The 17686-nt window shown below is 44.0% G+C and overlaps 3 protein-coding genes and 1 pseudogene across 3 annotated transcripts; all 4 read left to right on the top strand.

The window, feature by feature from the left end:
• Positions 1-674: 674 nt before the first annotated feature.
• Positions 675-1716, top strand: LOC116125593 (cytochrome P450 81Q32-like). The gene is made up of 2 exons (XM_031411294.1): positions 675-1597; positions 1713-1716. The coding sequence occupies exons 1-2, from the start codon at positions 675-677 to the stop codon at positions 1714-1716; spliced, it is 927 nt and encodes a 308-aa protein (XP_031267154.1).
• On the top strand, positions 1690-2754 carry LOC116125642 (E3 ubiquitin-protein ligase APD3-like). Its single transcript, XM_031411361.1, has 4 exons — positions 1690-1933; positions 2017-2086; positions 2184-2481; positions 2566-2754. The coding sequence occupies exons 1-4, from the start codon at positions 1793-1795 to the stop codon at positions 2642-2644; spliced, it is 588 nt and encodes a 195-aa protein (XP_031267221.1). The 5' UTR covers positions 1690-1792; the 3' UTR covers positions 2645-2754.
• Positions 2755-4011: 1257 nt separating this feature from the next.
• On the top strand, positions 4012-5854 carry LOC116125692 (cytochrome P450 81Q32-like). The gene is made up of 2 exons (XM_031411422.1): positions 4012-4908; positions 5234-5854. The coding sequence occupies exons 1-2, from the start codon at positions 4012-4014 to the stop codon at positions 5852-5854; spliced, it is 1518 nt and encodes a 505-aa protein (XP_031267282.1).
• A 1365-nt stretch (positions 5855-7219) lies between these two features.
• LOC116125592 lies at positions 7220-8087 on the top strand (annotated as a pseudogene).
• Positions 8088-17686: the final 9599 nt, after the last annotated feature.

The raw sequence follows: 17686 nt of genomic DNA, 5'->3' as shown, positions 1-17686 counted from the left end.
CAAATGGCGAATTTAAATTTATTTTTGTCATGTACAAGTGGACAAATATATTCTTTGAAACCTATTATGATGTTGCCAAGGTCCGCTCCTAGAAATTCCAAAACTTTGAAGTCATAGGAATATTTTTGAGTACAATTATGATAAAAGCAATAAATGAATAAGGCCAACCGTTCAGCGAAATTCATCAAATACCAAAAGGTACAAATGCTTAATACAGAGGCAACATAACAAATATCGCATAGGTGAAATTCCTAAATGAAGAATTGAAGGTACTGTAATTAATTTCAATATGTCCGGCCAGGATCCCAGGTCATTGTCTAATGAGTGATGCTATGGGTACTAATGGATGGGTACTAATCTGTGTACTAACTAAAGCATGGTACCTATACTATGCGCATAGTACGGGTACTATGCTTTAGTTAGTACACAGATTAGCACCCATCCATTAGTACCCAAAGTATTATTCTTGTCTAATTATCCCCAGCCTCTACACTTGGATTTGTCGGCACATCAGTGCGAAATTTGGATGGATTTACGAGTGAAAGAATAAAAACCCGTCCAAAGTGAGAGACATACATGTGAATTTGCAAAGAAAATCCATTTATCTTCCTCTATATAGATTACATGAATATTGTTGATAGAATTAGACCACAGTTGGTATCAGCAGAATTTCCATGGATATCATATTCTATTACGGCTTGTTTCTCTTGCTCTTGTATTTCCTTCAAAAATATTTCCTCCAAATTAAAAGAAACCTCCCACCAAGTCCTCCTTTGTCCCTACCCATAATAGGCCATCTCTACCTTTTAAAGAAACCTCTTCATCGAACCCTGGCCAAACTATCCCATCAATATGGTTCTATTCTGTTAATCAGGTTCGGCTCTCGCCGGGTAATCCTTGTATCTTCCCCTTCTGCTGCAGAGGAATGCTTCACCAAAAACGACATCATTTTTGCCAACCGCCCTCACCTCCTTGCGGGGAAGCACCTTGGCTATGATTATACCACCCTTGTTTGGGCCTCATATGGCCATCATTGGCGCAACTTAAGACGCATAGCTTCAATTGAAATCTTGTCATCTAATCGCCTACAGATGTTTTATGGCATCCGTCTTGACGAGGTCAGGCTATTGTGTAAAAGGCTTTTTCGAGGGTCAAAGGGCGAACAGCATCAGACTGTAAACATGAAATCCATGTTTTTCGAGATGACTCTAAATGTTATGATGAGGATGATTGCTGGCAAACGATATTATGGAGAGAATATAGCAGAATTGGAGGAAGCAAAAAAATTCAAAGAAATTTTGACCGAGACCTTTCGCTTGAGTGGGGCTACTAATATTGTAGATTTTTTGCCGTTTCTGAACTGGGCTGGATCGAATAAGGTTGAAAAGAGTTTAGTAATATTGCAGAGAAAGCGAGATAAGTTCATGCAGGATTTGATTGAAGAGCACCGGCAAATTAGGAATAGCTTTGCTTCTCCAGAGAGGAGTAAGACCATGATCGATGTGCTATTATCACTACAAGAAAATGAGCCAGAATACTACACAGATAATATTATCAGAGGCATGATGCAAGTAAAATTTCTTTCTCTATATCTCGGGTAATAGAAAAGAAAATGCCAAATTAAAATGAGAAGAATGCTACATATGTAAGATAGTTGAAACTCGAAAGTATCTATTAATATTTTAACTATATCTAATGCATTTTTTTTTCAGGTAAAGTTGCTGAATACACTATTGAAGAAGATGACAGGTACTATATTGGTGTCCTTAACACAAATCCCAAAAGTATAATAATGCCAATGAGTGTAAATGTTACATCCAAAATGTATGATCTAACGAAAGCAAAGAACGTCTGTTCAACATTAAAGGGATCATGCCGGCTCCAACTCTTGTTTCCCAATACTCATTATGTCATACTAACAACACCCAACAATGTAAGGCCTCATTTTTATTTCCCACCATTGTAGTTTGCTCAACTTCCCTGAAACTTTAATCTTAATCAAAAAATTTATTGCAGGGGGATCTAGATGGATGGTATGTTGAACTATCTTTTGTTGCTCGAGTGATAACCTACATAGCAATTTTAGGTACAACATAAGATACAAATATCATTTGATGCTTCTACTCTCTTTACAATATCTGAAACCAAGTCTATAGCCTGAAATTTTTTATGTTTGTTTGTAGGATTTATCATAATGGTTATTTTTCTGATATTGAAATACCTTGGAGCTTGCGATGTTGAGGAGGATAACTTAGGAGATACAGCTATAAGGGAAATATCTGAGACTGACCCTATAATACCTGAGAAGCCAGTTCAATACACGTATGGAACAAATGAAGAAGATGATGATGGAGGATCGTCTAGTAGCTCTTCGGAGGATTTGTATGATGCAAAATTATGTGTTATTTGTTACGATGACCAACGAAACTGCTTCTTTGTTCCATGTGGGCACTGTGCAACCTGCTATGACTGTGCTCAGAGGTATATGTGCACAAAAGGACCTTCAGACATGTTCTCTTTTGTAGTTAACTCTTCAGAGATTTTAATAATATGTGTTTTTTGCAGGATTATGGAGGAGGATAGTAAGATGTGTCCAATATGTCGCAGGCTTATTCACAAAGTTAGAAGATTGTTTACCCCGTAGAGCTAAAATGAGCTAGGAAAATTGTGTGATTGTGTTTGAGAAGAAATTTGATGTGAGTAGAGTGTAAAGGATTTTTTTTTCCCTGGATAGAGTGAGTGCTTTTATTTTTTCGCACTTGAGTCCCTAGCTCAGTTTCCCAAATTACCAATTGGTTATTTACTTTTTTGGATCAAGCTACAAGGTGATGGACGACTGACTGAAGGTGGTGAAATATCTTGGCAGCGCAAGGATAAACAGACTTCTCTGTTCAAAGAATTAAGGTGTTAATTAGGTGTTCATGAAATTCGAAAAGGGTATTAATGGTCTTGTAACGCATCTTTGTGACATTGTCACTAATTTGTTATCAGAGAAGATTGAAATTTGTCCAATGAGTACTCCATTTGTAAAAGGGTTTCAATCACTTCCAGAGAAATTATCTAGAACTTTATATTATTTACTCTAGTAGAAGAATTTTTCCCTCCAAAATGGACACCTGAATGTGAAAACATATTGCTTTTGCTGAAAAGGAAGTAATTGATATTTTCTTCTATTATTAGTGAAACTCGGATGCCATGACAGTTGACAGATAACAACTGTACTCCTAACCTAAAGATAATAAACGAAAATGAAAATAACATTGCTGCTTCTCCTCTGCCCTGTTCTGCTCTGTTCAGGTTGGTGATTTCCCTTGAATGTCAAATGACCAGGATTTACCAAATGGCGAATTTAAATTTATTTTTGTCATGTACAAGTGCACAAATATATTCTTTGAAACCTATTATGATGTTGCCAAGGTCCGCTTCTAGAAATTCTAAAACTTTGAAGTCATAGGAATATTTTTGAGTACAATTATGATAAAAGCAATAAATGAATAAAGCCAACCGTTCAGCGAAATTCATCAAATATCAAAAGGTACAAATGCTTAATACAGAGGCAACATAACAAATATCGCATAGGTGAAATTCCTAAATGAAGAATTGAAGGTACTGTAATTAATTTCAATATGTCCGGCCAGGATCCCAGGTCATTGTCTAATGAGTGATGCTATGGGTACTAATGGATGGGTACTAATCTGTGTACTAACTAAAGCATGGTACCTATACTATGCGCATAGTACGGGTACTATGCTTTAGTTAGTACACAGATTAGCACCCATCCATTAGTACCCAAAGTATTATTCTTGTCTAATTATCCCCAGCCTCTACACTTGGATTTGTCGGCACATCAGTGTGTAATTTGGATGGATTTACGAGTGAAAGAATAAAAACCCGTCCAAAGTGAGAGACATACATGTGAATTTGCAAAGGGAATCCATTTATCTTCCTCTATATAGATTACATGAATATTGTTGATAGAATTAGACCACAGTTGGTATCATCAAAATTTCCATGGATATCCTATTCTATTACGGCTTGTTTCTCTTGCTCTTGTATTTCCTTCAAAAATATTTCCTCCAAATTAAAAGAAACCTCCCACCAAGTCCTCCTTTGTCCCTACCCATAATAGGCCATCTCTACCTTTTAAAGAAACCTCTTCATCGAACCCTGGCCAAACTATCCCATCAATATGGTTCTATTCTGTTAATCAGGTTCGGCTCTCGCCGGGTAATCCTTGTATCTTCCCCTTCTGCTGCAGAGGAATGCTTCACCAAAAACGACATCATTTTTGCCAACCGCCCTCACCTCCTTGCGGGGAAGCACCTTGGCTATGATTATACCACCCTTGTTTGGGCCTCATATGGCCATCATTGGCGCAACTTAAGACGCATAGCTTCAATTGAAATCTTGTCATCTAATCGCCTACAGATGTTTTATGGCATCCGTCTTGACGAGGTCAGGCTATTGTGTAAAAGGCTTTTTCGAGGGTCAAAGGGCGAACAGCATCAGACTGTAAACATGAAATCCATGTTTTTCGAGATGACTCTAAATGTTATGATGAGGATGATTGCTGGCAAACGATATTATGGAGAGAATATAGCAGAATTGGAGGAAGCAAAAAAATTCAAAGAAATTTTGACCGAGACCTTTCGCTTGAGTGGGGCTACTAATATTGTAGATTTTTTGCCGTTTCTGAAGTGGGCTGGATCGAATAAGGTTGAAAAGAGTTTAGTAATATTGCAGAGAAAGCGAGATAAGTTCATGCAGGATTTGATTGAAGAGCACCGGCATATTAGGAATAGCTTTGCTTCTCCAGAGAGGAGTAAGACCATGATCGATGTGCTATTATCACTACAAGAAAATGAGCCAGAATACTACACAGATAATATTATCAGAGGCATGATGCAAGTAAAATTTCTTTCTCTATATCTCTCGCAACCTAAATTTGAAAATAATAATAATAACAACTAAAAACACCATTCCTAGTCTAAAGAGTTCACTGAACTGAAACAACTTGAAAAAAGGGAGATTTTTTTTTTAAACCAAATGGAATGGAACGGATTTGACTGATGCTCCCATAGCATTACTTGGCCCAACAAAAGGTTCAAACACAAATATATTTCGGTAATTTCTTATATAATGGACTGCTAACTTTGAAAAACAAACATTTTTTTGGTTAAATTTTAATTTCCCAATGCACAATAAAAAGCAAATGGCATGATTATGTTTTCAGGTCATGTTATCAGCAGGCTCTGATACCTCAGCTGGAACTATGGAATGGGCACTGTCAAATTTGCTAAACAATCCAAAGATCATTCTACATACTCAGGAAGAAATTGACACAAACGTGGGGCAAAGTAGGCTAACTGGGGAATCAGATATCGCCAAATTTCCATATCTCTATGGCATTATGAAAGAAACCCTCCGAATGTACCCAGTTGCTCCAGTACTAGTACCACATGAGTCATCAGAAGAGTGCAGTATAGGAGGTTTTCACGTCCCGGGTGGCACAATGTTATTGGTGAACATGTGGGCCATTCAAAATGACACTAACTTATGGGAAGAGCCGTCAAAATTCAAGCCAGAGAGATTTCAAGGACTGAAAGAAGAAAGGGATAAGTACATGTTGTTGCCATTTGGAGCCGGGAGGAGGGGGTGTCCTGGGGAGGGATTGGCGATGAGGATTTTTGGGTTGGCGTTAGGAACATTGATTCAGTGCTTTGAATGGAAAAGAGTTGGTGAGGAGATGGTGGACATGAGTGAAGGTACTGGGCTTACCATGCCCAAAGCTCAACCTCTGTTTGCAATGTGTAGGCCACGCCCAGTTATGACGAAACTCCTTTCCCAACTCTAAGTGCTCTCGTTTGCGCTCACGTATTATCATGTTTTTTCTTAATGAAATTGTCAAATTTTGACGATACAATGCATTATGTACAAGGCACTTTCTTGTTTGAACTTTTTTTTTCCCACTTCTAATATTTAGATGATTCCCTTTCCAAATCTTTCTTAACTGATACGAATAAATCTCAAATCTAATTCTTGCTAATATCTTTTCAAGAATACAATTCACCGCAATTGAAGAATGCCATACAAAATTACAAATTATATATATTCACTAAGAGATGATTTTTTTATGAAGGTACAACTTAGTTACCTACAAATATTCTAAGCTAATTAATTCTCTGAGATATTAATGACATTATGTTATGTTAATGTTTGTTTAAGTAGAACTGGAGCAAAAGTGACCTATCAGTAACCATGAGAGACCTATCAATAACCATGAGAGGCTGAATTGTCAGTTTAATTTTCTTGAGTACCAAAAAAACTGTTTCCACAGTGTGTAGCTGGGTTTGTTTCAATTTTAGAATATTAATCCAATTATAAATACGTCTTTGTTATTAGCTACTAATTAAAAAAACTTTTTCTTTTCCCACCCAAATAACGCCGTAATAACATTTTTCCACTCACATACTAAAATACTATTCAAATTTATATTCTGGTGACGAATAGAGAGTAAACTCGATCTAGATTATTAGGGCTTTTGAAAAGGAGATGTCGATAAGTCCTTTGGTGATAAAATGTTAGATTTTATTGGTTGGAATTAATAAGAATTTGACTTAAGAGAGGCAGTTACGTAAACCCTAATTACTCGATTAGCGGGGTCAACAGAAGTAGGGTTTAAGGGATTTTAGTAAGTGATAATCGGATAAGAGAATGATGATGGTTTGAGATTACAATAATACTGGAATAGGAAATAAAATATAAATTTAGATAATAAAATTATACCGGTCGTTTACTCTTAAAAAAAATAAAAAAAAAATGTTCCGAGTCTTTTAAACGGCCACTGATAAGACATTAAACCTACCAATTTGATTAGGGGTCTAATTTGAATCGATTTACCCCTCTCTTTCTGTGTACGCAGTTGCCACTAGGATTTTGTCGCATGAAAATTCAGAAGCCATTTGGTTTATAGTCCTATTAGCTGATATAGTGGCGTTTGTGATGACGATATCATGTTTCTTCCTTTCACGTACCAAACTTCTTTACGATTAGCCTTCTATCACTTTCATTTCTTTTGGCAACTATTCATGCACATAAAAATCTACACAAAGTTCAGCTATAAATATCAGATCAACTCAGGATTCTTTAATCCATCATAAAAACAAAAGTATATACTCCATCCATCAGCATCCAGCCCATCAATACAATGCTTCTAATTATGCAGCACTTTCTTGTATTCTTAGTCCTTTACGTGATCACAAGTAACTTCCTCAACAAGCTTCGAAAAATACCACCAAGTCCATCCCCTCTCTTCCCATAATAGGCCACCTTTACCTCCTCAAAACCCCCTCTTCACCGAACTCTCTCCAAAATCTCAAACCGATACGGCCCCATACTTCTCCTTCATTTTGGTTCTCGCCCTGTTCTCGTTGTCTCTTCCCCTTCCGCAACCGAAGAATGTCTCACCAGAAACGACGTTGTTTTTGCCAACCGCCCTCAACTTCTTGCCGGCAAATATCTAGGCTACGATTTTGCCAGCGTGTCTTGGGCTCCACTGGGAAATCATTGGAGAAACTTACGTAGAATCTCGTCCCTTGAAATTCTTTCCGCCGGTCGTCTCCAAATCCTATCCAGCATAAGGGTTGACGAGGTGACGTTGCTGATTCGTCGGCTTTTTAGTGATGAAAATCAAACGGTGGAAATGAAATCTGTTTTCTTTGAGCTTACGCTCAATGTGATGATGAGAATGATAGCAGGGAAGAGATACTACGGTGACAATGTGGCGGGAGTTGAGGAGGCAAAGAAGTTTAAAGAGATTGTGGAGGATACATTTCGTTATGGTGGTGCATCGAATATGGTAGATTTCTTGCCAGTGTTGAGCTGGTTTGGGATTGGAGGCACGGAGAAGAAGTTGAAGGAGTTACATGTAAAGAGAGAGAGTTTTGTACAAAATTTGATAGAAGAATATAGAACAAATGCGGAGATGGTCGAGTTATGATTCAGATGACTCCAAGAAGAAAACCTTCATTGAAGTTTTGTTGTCTTTGCAAGAGAAGGAACATCACAATTATAAGATGAAACTATAAAACCTCATGCTGGTATTTTTTTTTTTTAATTAGTATGCTCTCTTTCTTTTTTCATTATAACGTAATTTTTTTTTTTTTAAATGTTAATAAAGAATTATCATAAACGGTGGCATCAGGCATGTCATGCCAATCTACAGAAAGTAACATAAAGACGTTTCCTCCACAACTCTACTTAATATATATAGATACAATCTAATTTCTATAACTCAATTCATCATTAATTCCCCTGCATGAATTTTCTTCTTTCTCAGGCTTTATGCAGCGGAACTGATACTTCAGCAGCCACCATGGAGTGGGCTATGTCCCTTCTACTAAACTCCGAAAATTTTGCGAAAGCACAAGATGAATCGACAATCACATTGGACATGATCGTCTATAGCTGAATCAGATTTGTCTCAGCTTCCTTATCTCACTGCATCATATATGAAACCTGGCGCATGTACCCAGCTGGGCCGTTGCTAGTACCTCATGAAACTTCGGAGGAGTGCATGGTCGGAGGCTTCCGTGTACCACGTGGAACATGTTATTGGTTAATTGTGGCCATACATAATGATCCTAGGATTGGGAGGATCCCGCAGAATTCAAGCCAGAGAGATTTGAAGGCTTCCAAGGGGTGAGAGATGGGTTCAATTGATGCCTTTTGGGTGAGGAAAGAATTGTCCAGGGTACCCTAGCCACCCGAATTGTTGGGCTGGCATTGGGCTCACTGATTCAATGCTATGACTGGAGAGGGTTAGTGAAGACATGGTGGACATGACTGAGGGGACTGGTCTCACATTGCCAAAGGCACAGCCCTTGCAGGCCAGTGTCGACCACGCCCAATCATGGTCAACCTTATTCTCAAATATGATTTAACTTGGACCAACCCATTTATTGTTGTTTCTAAAGTATAGGCTAGGAATATGAGTATCTCATGAACCAGAATAAGATGGAGTTCCTGGTAGGAACCTTTGTTTAGTAGTGTCTGTTTGTCTTTTATTTATATATGTATTTTTATGTTATGTATTCATAAAAGCATGTTACGATGAGATGAGCAAAGCGTTTATTGACTTTTACTGTTTACAAATTACATGTATGGGTCTCAACATAGTTTGTTTCCTATTTTATATCCTTTTCATAAAACAAGATAATTAGTTCCCCGCTAATGTATGACTTGACAGGATGTAAAGCTGCTAAAGCACTTAAACCGACATATACTTTAGCTAGACGATGTTATTACTTTTGTTATGCCTGGAAGTAAGGGCTACGTGGGAGGTCCACGTGGAGAATGATCTGCTCCCATCAGAACAACAAACACACGTCATGCCTACCAAACGATATGGAGCTCCCACGCGTCCATTTTCCTGCAGTAACCGTGCGAAGTCAGCTGGGGAGAAGGTGATGGGACATAAAGCCGGATTATATCCTGACAATCACACCAACCCAAGGATTTAATGATATTACACGCTTCAGCTTGATATAAGAAGAAAGACCCCTTCATTAAGGGGATTCGACCATTTTTACAAAATCAGTCTCTCTCTCCCTCCTGAAAACCACCATTTACTTTTTCCTAAACCTCTTGTAAGTCAGTCCGCTGTTGCGACCTGACCCACACTCACTATCAATACAAACAGTGGACGTAGGACGCTACCTTAGCATCCGAACCACTTTAAAAACTCTCACATCATTTATTTCTCTTTATTTCATTTTCACGTGTGCTTTTTGACAATCAACGTTGCCCACGTATGTTAGTTGGTGCCCAAAATCCCGCATCAACAGTTTGGCGCTAGAAGGAGGGCCTGATTTAGTGTCTACCTTCATCAGGAAATCTTTGACCCACTGGTCCTACAACAGCAAATGGCCCGCCAATTTGAGCCAGAGCGAGCTAATCAGCGTACTGAAGAGTTCCAGTTTCACAAAATGCTGCGGGGGATGTCCCCAGCTCCACAACTTGACCCTGCCATTAGAAACTACCTGGAGAAGTTCGACAATACTCTCCAGACGGTCAACCAAGGGGACCGTTTGGACCAAGGCATTTCATCTACCACAGCTAGGGCGGTACAACCTCCAAAGACGCCTGCAGGTCGCGCGAAAGCCCGGCAAAGGGCAATAGCCCGTGCCGCGAGCACTGCAGCGCGTAAGCGCAAGGGTAAGCAAGTGGCAAAATAAGCCTACGGGCTCCCAAGAACCAGCGAACACAAAAGTGCCCCAAGCAGGGTATCGGCAAAGCTGAGACTCGGCGAAAGGGTGAATCCCAGCTGTCCTGCCACGTCGCAGGCAAAACCCAAGCGAAAATGCTGGCGCGATGATTCCTATCACCACCAGCAGAACGACCCCGATCGTTATATGCGGTGGCCCCCACACCTCGTGGGGCATTCGTACCACCGCGAGGGCCGTGAAAATGCCCGCACAATCCACCGCCTTCACACGCCTCTAGTCAGTGTGTGTCGAGTACGCCGGAAATGTCGGCCGAGGCGAGGAGGTATCCGACCTCCGGACCTTTCTGAACCGCAATCGAGAAGGCCAGACTCGCACAGGTGAAAGCAATCCCCAATTGGCTCCGTTACCACAAATTGAGGAGCTACAGCGAGCTCTGGATAGGTTGAGGGAGCGGCAAACGAACGCACAGGTCGCCTCTGCATCCCCTTTTTCTCCCGAAGTGCTAGCTGCTCCACTCCCACCAGGGTTCAGAATGTCAGATATGCGGCCGTTTGATGGAACTATGATCCTCAGGATCACTTATATGAGTTCAACGACCTGATGGAGCTCCACCAGGTTTCGACCTTGCAAAATGCTGTTGTTTGGCCGTGAAGCTGACTTCTTACGCCAAGCGGTGGTTAAGGTCGCTCCTGACGGGATCGATCATTGTCGTGGCCTCAGATGAGCACGACGTTCCTGCAGCATTTCCAAGCCAATCGGAGTTTTCGATGCCTTGAGCATCTGACAACATAAGGCAAGAAAAAGATGAATCCCTGCAACTTACATTGACCGATTCCAAAGGGAACTCAACAAGGTGGCCCACGCTCCAAGAGTCCATCCGAACACTTATAATAGCTGGAGTTCACCCGCAAACCGACCTGTGGAAAGAACTGCAGGCTGAAGACGATATTTCCCTCGCCAGATTCTACAACCTGGCAGAAAAGTATCTCGAATAGAGAATTCATTGGCGACACTCCCCGTCGCGATCACGGCACTTCCAGCAGTATGTCGGGTCGGGAGATAATAGGAGAGCTGATCGCAAGGAGATATGACGATCAGCGAAAAGGAAGAAACCCCGCTACGAGCAGAAAAAATCATATGCTCCTGTTCCTCGTCGCGACCGCAATAGAACTCAATACACTCCGCTGAAACGTGTCCATATCTGCAATCCTCGACAAATCTGAGGAGGCCAGCTTGCTCTGAGCCCAAACCAATGAAACTCCTGCTACTGCCAGAAACAGCAAAAAATACTGCCGTTACCATCGGGATAACGGGCATCACACTGATGAATGCCGAGCTCTAAAGCAGGCTATCGAAGAGCTCATCAAGAAAGGGCACTTCAAGGAGTACATTGATGACTCCCCAAAGAAACCAGGGGAGCAAAAGAAAAAGCGTCGTGATCGCAGCGGTACAGCATGTGAACATAATTTTCGGAGGTCCGCACCTCGCGGAAACACGAGAGGAGCGCAAGAAAGGTATCCACGAAGCCATCACGACCCGTCAGGTAATGAACACTTCGCAGCGACCTCAAAAAGCCAGAAAGGAGGAACTAATCACCTTCTGCGAGAAGGAGGTAGCTCTTGCACCATCCTCATGAGGATGCTCTGGTGATCACGCCCCTGATAGGTGTCATAATGTCTGCAGAATGCTTGTAGACAACGGAGCGCTGTGAACACCTGTTCATCCGCTTTCGATAGAATGAACCTAGTCGAGGCCGACCTGAAGCCAGCCTCGATGCCTCTGTACGGTTTACGGGGATCACCTGATCCCCAAAGGACGATCCAGCTACCAATCACGCTCGGCGACACGACGAGGTGACTAAGGTTACTGAATTTTTGGTCGTGGACTGCCCGTCGGCCTTTAATGGAATCTTGGGCGACCTCTGCTGAGAACCTTCAGGTAGTCACTTCCATTTATCACCTCAAGATAAAGTTCCCCACTCCAACGGGGATCGGAGAAGTAAGCGGATCGCAAAGCGCATCTCGCAAATGCTATGTAAAAGCGGTACAGATGGCAGATAAGGCATTTCGCGATGTGTGCCCCACCAGGCTATGACGACAGCCGGATCGAGCCACAGCCTGGTCCACGGAGGATAACCTAGATTCGCAATCCAAGAAATCCCCCCCAACGGCCCGGTTAGGATCTGTCCAAGGTTTCGGTCGATCCGAAAGAGCCGAGCCGAGCCGAGCCGAGGTTAAGGATTGGAAGCTGTCTCAACCCATAGCTCGCTTCCGAGCTGGTAAGCTTCTTAAAGGAAACATTGACGTGTTTGCCTGATCGCACGCAATATGGTCGGGATCAGCCCAGACATTTTGCCATTCATTGAATGTCAGCAGTGAAGCCAAGCCAGTTCGGCAAAAAAGAAGGGCGATGGATCCGGAGCGGTACGCCGCACTAAAATCAGAAGTGGAGAACCTTCTCCGAATGGATCCATTCGTGAGGCTCTCTACCCGACCTGGGTTGCCAACCCGGTCTTGGTAAAAAAGCCGAATGGCAAGTGGCGGACCTGCTAGACTTCAGCGACCTCAACAAAGCTGCCGAAAGACAGTTTCCCCCTGCCGAGAATCGACCAGCTCTTGTGCCACCTCGGGGCACGAGCTGTTAAGCTTCATGATGCGTACTCGGATACAATCAACCCGATGTATGACCAGATGAGAGCATACGACCTTCATTACAAACCGCGGCTATACTGTTACAAAGTCATGCCCTTCGGCCTCAAGAATCGGGTGCGACCTATCAGAGCTTGGTCAATCAATGTTCTCCGACCAGATCGGAGGACAATGGAGGTCTATGTGGACACATGCTAGTCAAATCCGTCGCCTCAGAACATATTGCCATCTCGCAAGATGTTGACATACTCCGACCTACGAATGAAGCTGAACCCTCTTAAATGTTCATTCAGGGTATCACATGAAGTTCCTTGGATATACGGTCAATCAGCGGGGCATAGAATGAACCCTGAAAGATTCAAGCTCTGCTCGATATGGAGAGCCCGACCAGCAAAAAGCAGGTCATGAGTCTGAACGGGCGGTGCGGCACTTAGTCGCTTCATATCAAGGCTAACAAACGCTGTTTACCATTCTTCAATGTTCTGAAGGCCAATAAGATTCGAATGGACTCCCGAATGCGAGTAGCATTCCAGAGTATAAAAAAACACCTTGGGAAGCCACCTCTCCTCTCTAAACCCTTCCACAGAAATCCTGCTCTCACCTGTCCGTCTCCCAGTTCGCGGTCAGTGCAGCTTTAATACGGGAAGAGGAAAAGACTAAGTGGCCAATATATTATGCAAGTAAGCGTCTGTCGAATGCCGAGATGCGGTATCCAAAAATGGAGCGACTAGCTTTTGCTCTGCTAGTCGCGTCCAGAAAGCTGCGACCTTACTTCCATGCCCATACAATCAATGTGATGACAAATTAACCCCTCAGGCAGGTCCTCAGAAACCAGAAGCCTCGGGTAAACTGCTCAAATGGCCATGGAATTGAGCCAGTTCGACCTAAAGTACAGCCCAGGTCGACCATTAAAGGGCAGGCTGTTGCTGACTTCATCTCGAAATTTTTCTATCTCCCAAGCGTAACAGCCTAGCGAAGCCGTGCAAGAAAGTATCAGAACTCTCCACTTGAAACCTCTACGTCGACGGGTCATCAAACAGGAAAGACCGGTGCGGGTCTTCTCCTTATGAGCCCCAAGGGGGCTCGAATTCATGGTATTCTCCGTTCGGGTTTAAGCGACCAACAATGAGGCCAAGTAGCAAGCTTTGCTCGTCGGGTTGCGACTTGCCAAAGAAATGGGTGCAACCACGATCAACATTTACAGTGACTCAATGCTGGTCGTCAACCAAATTCTAGGGAATACCAAGCCAAGGAAGAGAACATGGTCCGCTACCTAAAAGAGGCTAAGACCGCGCTGGGGTCGTTTAAGCACTTTGAAATCGCTCAGATCCCCAGAGAGAGCAATTCTATAGCGGACGCCTTGGCAAAGATAGCCTCTTCTTATTCAGTGGCTCCCAACAATATTCCTGTTCGTTTCGTCGGTGCTCAATCGGCTCGACCGAACAGGCCATAAATATAGCTCAACCGATTCCTGGATGACCCCATTACCCAGTACCTCAAGGATGGGACCTTGCCAAGCGACAAGTCGAGGCAGATCTTGCGAGTAAGATCTGCTCGCTTCACACTCATAGGGACCAGCTGTAAAGAAGAGATTCAGCGCCCTCTCCTCCGATGTGAACCAGTGAAGAAGCAGACTACATCATGAGAAAATCCATGAAGGATCTGCGGTAACCCAACAGCTGCTTAATCTCTTGCGAACAAGGTTTGTTGTCAGTTATATATTGCGCCCGGATCCAAGAAGATACGCACACTTCGTTAAAATGTGATAGTGCCAGCGGTTCGCGAACATTCCGCGAGCCCCCTCGCACGAACTGACAACAATGTCTAGCCCTTGGCCGTTTTCCATGGGGGATCGACCTTATCGTCCCATGCCAGTTGAAAGGGAGGGGTCAAGTATGCCGTGGTTGCGGTCGATTATTTCACAAAATGGGTGGAAGCCGAACCTCTGGCCGCGATCACGACCAGAAAGCTTAAAGACTTCATTTTCAAGAACATGTGTGCCGCTACGGAATTCCCCACACCCTCATCTCGGAAAATGGAAAGCAGTTCGCACACGGAGTTCAAACAGTTCTGCGACGAGCTGGGCATCCATAAAAAATTCGCTTCATTCCCAGACCGCAGCAAATGGCCAAGTTGAAGCAGTCAACAACCATCAAGCATACTCTAAAGGCCAAACTTGGGGCAGCCAAGGGAATTGGGCTAACGACCTCCCCGAGGTCTTATGGGCGTACAGGACAACTCCAAAACTTCCACCTCAGAGACCCCTTTTCGCTAGCATATGGTTGCGAAGCGATGATTCCTGTGGAGGTGGGAACCGGTTCACTTCGGAGGACTTGTACGTGGAGTTGAAAACGAAGCACTTATGAGGGCAAGTTTGGACCTCGTTGAAGAACATCGTAGCAAGGCTTTGCTAAGGATCAGCCTACCAGCAGCGAGCAAAGAGGTTTTTTGATTCAAAGGTCAAGCGAAGACTTCCAGGTCGGTGACCTTGTGTTGAATGAAGTTCTCCTCGGAACCAGGAACCAAGTGCGGGGTATTAGGACCTAACTGGGAAGGTCCATATCGGGTCGATAAGGTGATCAGACCGGACCTTACCACCTCCAAAAGGCTGAATGGTTCCAAAGTACCCCGAGCTTGGAATGCCGAGCACCTTCGACCATACTATCAGTAATCCCGAACTCAATCCTTGTTAAGATAGTTCGATTTTGTTCTGTAATTGTAAAATATTTTCCTGTTCGCTTAATGGTTCAAGTTTATCCTGTTTGCTTGCAATTCATGAATAACAATGCCTATGTAATTGAACTAAAGTTGCGAACAAGCACGCATGTATGAAAAAGCGAATTGTAATTAAAAACAAAATGTATTTTCATTAATGTACAAGTGAAAATTAGATCCACTATCAATGGAGCCAAAGCTCGTTACACTACGGCTGGTCGGGGGGATCCTTCGAAGCAGCACCCGAACCTTCTGCCTGGTCAGGCCCCCTGGCGGCTGCTGCTGCTGCTTCATCATCTTCCTCTGCCAAGAGCCGCAAAGTCTCTTGCTAACCCGGTAGGAGGGCGGACACGTCGAGATCCGGGTTCTTTGATCGCAGCGTGTAAATAGCCCCGATCGCCCAGTCGGCGGCCTTTTCCTCCGTCTCCTCTGACTGAATCTGTATTTCTTCAGTCAGTGAAGCGACCTTTTCTCGACTCTCCTGGAGTTCGGCCTCAAGAGCTCGCTTCTCCTATTCGGAGGCCTCCCTTTCCTGTTCAGCCTTCTGAGCCCATATGGAGGTCGTTTGGATCTCCTGGTCCTTCTCCCCGGCCTCTTTGGTGAGCCTGGCGGTTGTCCTTTGAAGCTCCTTCACCTCCTCCGCACGTCACTCGAGCTCCGCCTTCTGGAAGTCTACAGTTCCCAAAGCGGCATCTTTTTGGACCAGGTACCTGTTCGCCGCGTCGAATGCCTCTGTTCTTTCAGCTTCGGTGGACTCCAGGCTTTTCTTAAGCTTCGCGATCTCATCTTGCTCGCTGGACTCCTTCGCGGCTCCCAGCCGAGTCCTCTCCATGGACATCCTCATCGCAAGTAGAGTCTGCGAGCAAGAAATGGTTAGAAATGAACCAGAACAAAGTTTTAAGAGAAGCTCGTTTACCTTGCTTAGATGCTGGAACGACGTGGTCATAAGGTCGTCGCCCGTGTCAGCGAACTCATCATACGATTTCGATAGTCCACACTCGAGCAGAGAATAGACTATCGGTTGCAGATACTCGGGCAGGCTCCCCAGTGAGTCTAGCACTGGTGCGTCCTTTGCGATCGCCTCGCCCACAGGTTCCTTGCCCGACCTCCTTGAGTCCTGTCGCGACCTCAAGGGCTCCTCTTCGGATTCAGTCTCAGACTCGTCGACCTGAACCTGTTTCCTCTTCTTCGACTTTTGAGCCGGAGCCTTCCGCTTTGGGCGAGTCGATGGTGCCTGAGCGACCTGCTCCACCCTGGTCGTTCCTTGCACTGGTTGGTGCCGTGAGGGCGTGTCATTTCGCACCGGTTGTGTTTGGGTAGGACGAGCAGCTTCGGCCGCCCTCTCGCTCCTCGATCGAGGGAAGACAAACGGTGCTCGGCGAGACTGCCCGGACTCCTTCTGAGGCATAACTTTTGCAGGAAAGTGTGTTAGTAAACAAAACTATTCAGCGACCAGAAAGAAAACTAATGTAGCTTACCTTCTTCAAGGGGTTCTAAAGACGCGTTGCTATTGATAAAACCGTACTCCGCAGGTTCGCAGTAGACTAGTTTCCTCGCGTCTCGGCTTTCCTCGGGCAGCACTCCAAAAGATACAAGTCTGTCGGGTGTCGAGCAAGTCTTGGCTGGTCGTTCTATTGACTGCAAAGAAGAGACAGGTCGTTATCATAACGTATGTGAACAGTTAATTACAACGAAGAAGAACCTTTGGCGTCTGGAAGTGGCAGCAGCCGTCATAGCAGAAAAAGAAGAATTGGTCGCTAGGCTCCCGCGTGCTGGGATAGCTATGTATCGGCAATGGTAGGGTCACCGGGACAAGTAATACGAATCCTTGTCCCTACTCTTTTTGAGATAATAAGTGACGCCGAGCTCCACGGCGTAGGCTCGCCCAAGCGCTCTCGCAGCAAGGATGTACATCGCGACGGCGATGACATACGCGTTCGGTGTGAGCTGCATCGGTGCGATCCCGAAGTGATCCAGGACCGACCTGATGAAAGGATGGAAGGGAATCATCCCTCCACCCTGAAGATCTCCTCGGAGATCGCAGCAAGACCGTCGGCAGGATGTCGCGACGACTTGGTGGTCGAGGAACACCTCCGC

Source organism: Pistacia vera, unplaced genomic scaffold (genome assembly GCF_008641045.1).
Source record: "Pistacia vera cultivar Batoury unplaced genomic scaffold, PisVer_v2 Contig169, whole genome shotgun sequence".
NCBI lineage: Eukaryota > Viridiplantae > Streptophyta > Magnoliopsida > Sapindales > Anacardiaceae > Pistacia > Pistacia vera.
Note: the sequence above shows the minus strand (reverse complement) of the source record. Positions and strands in the feature narration are given on the sequence as shown.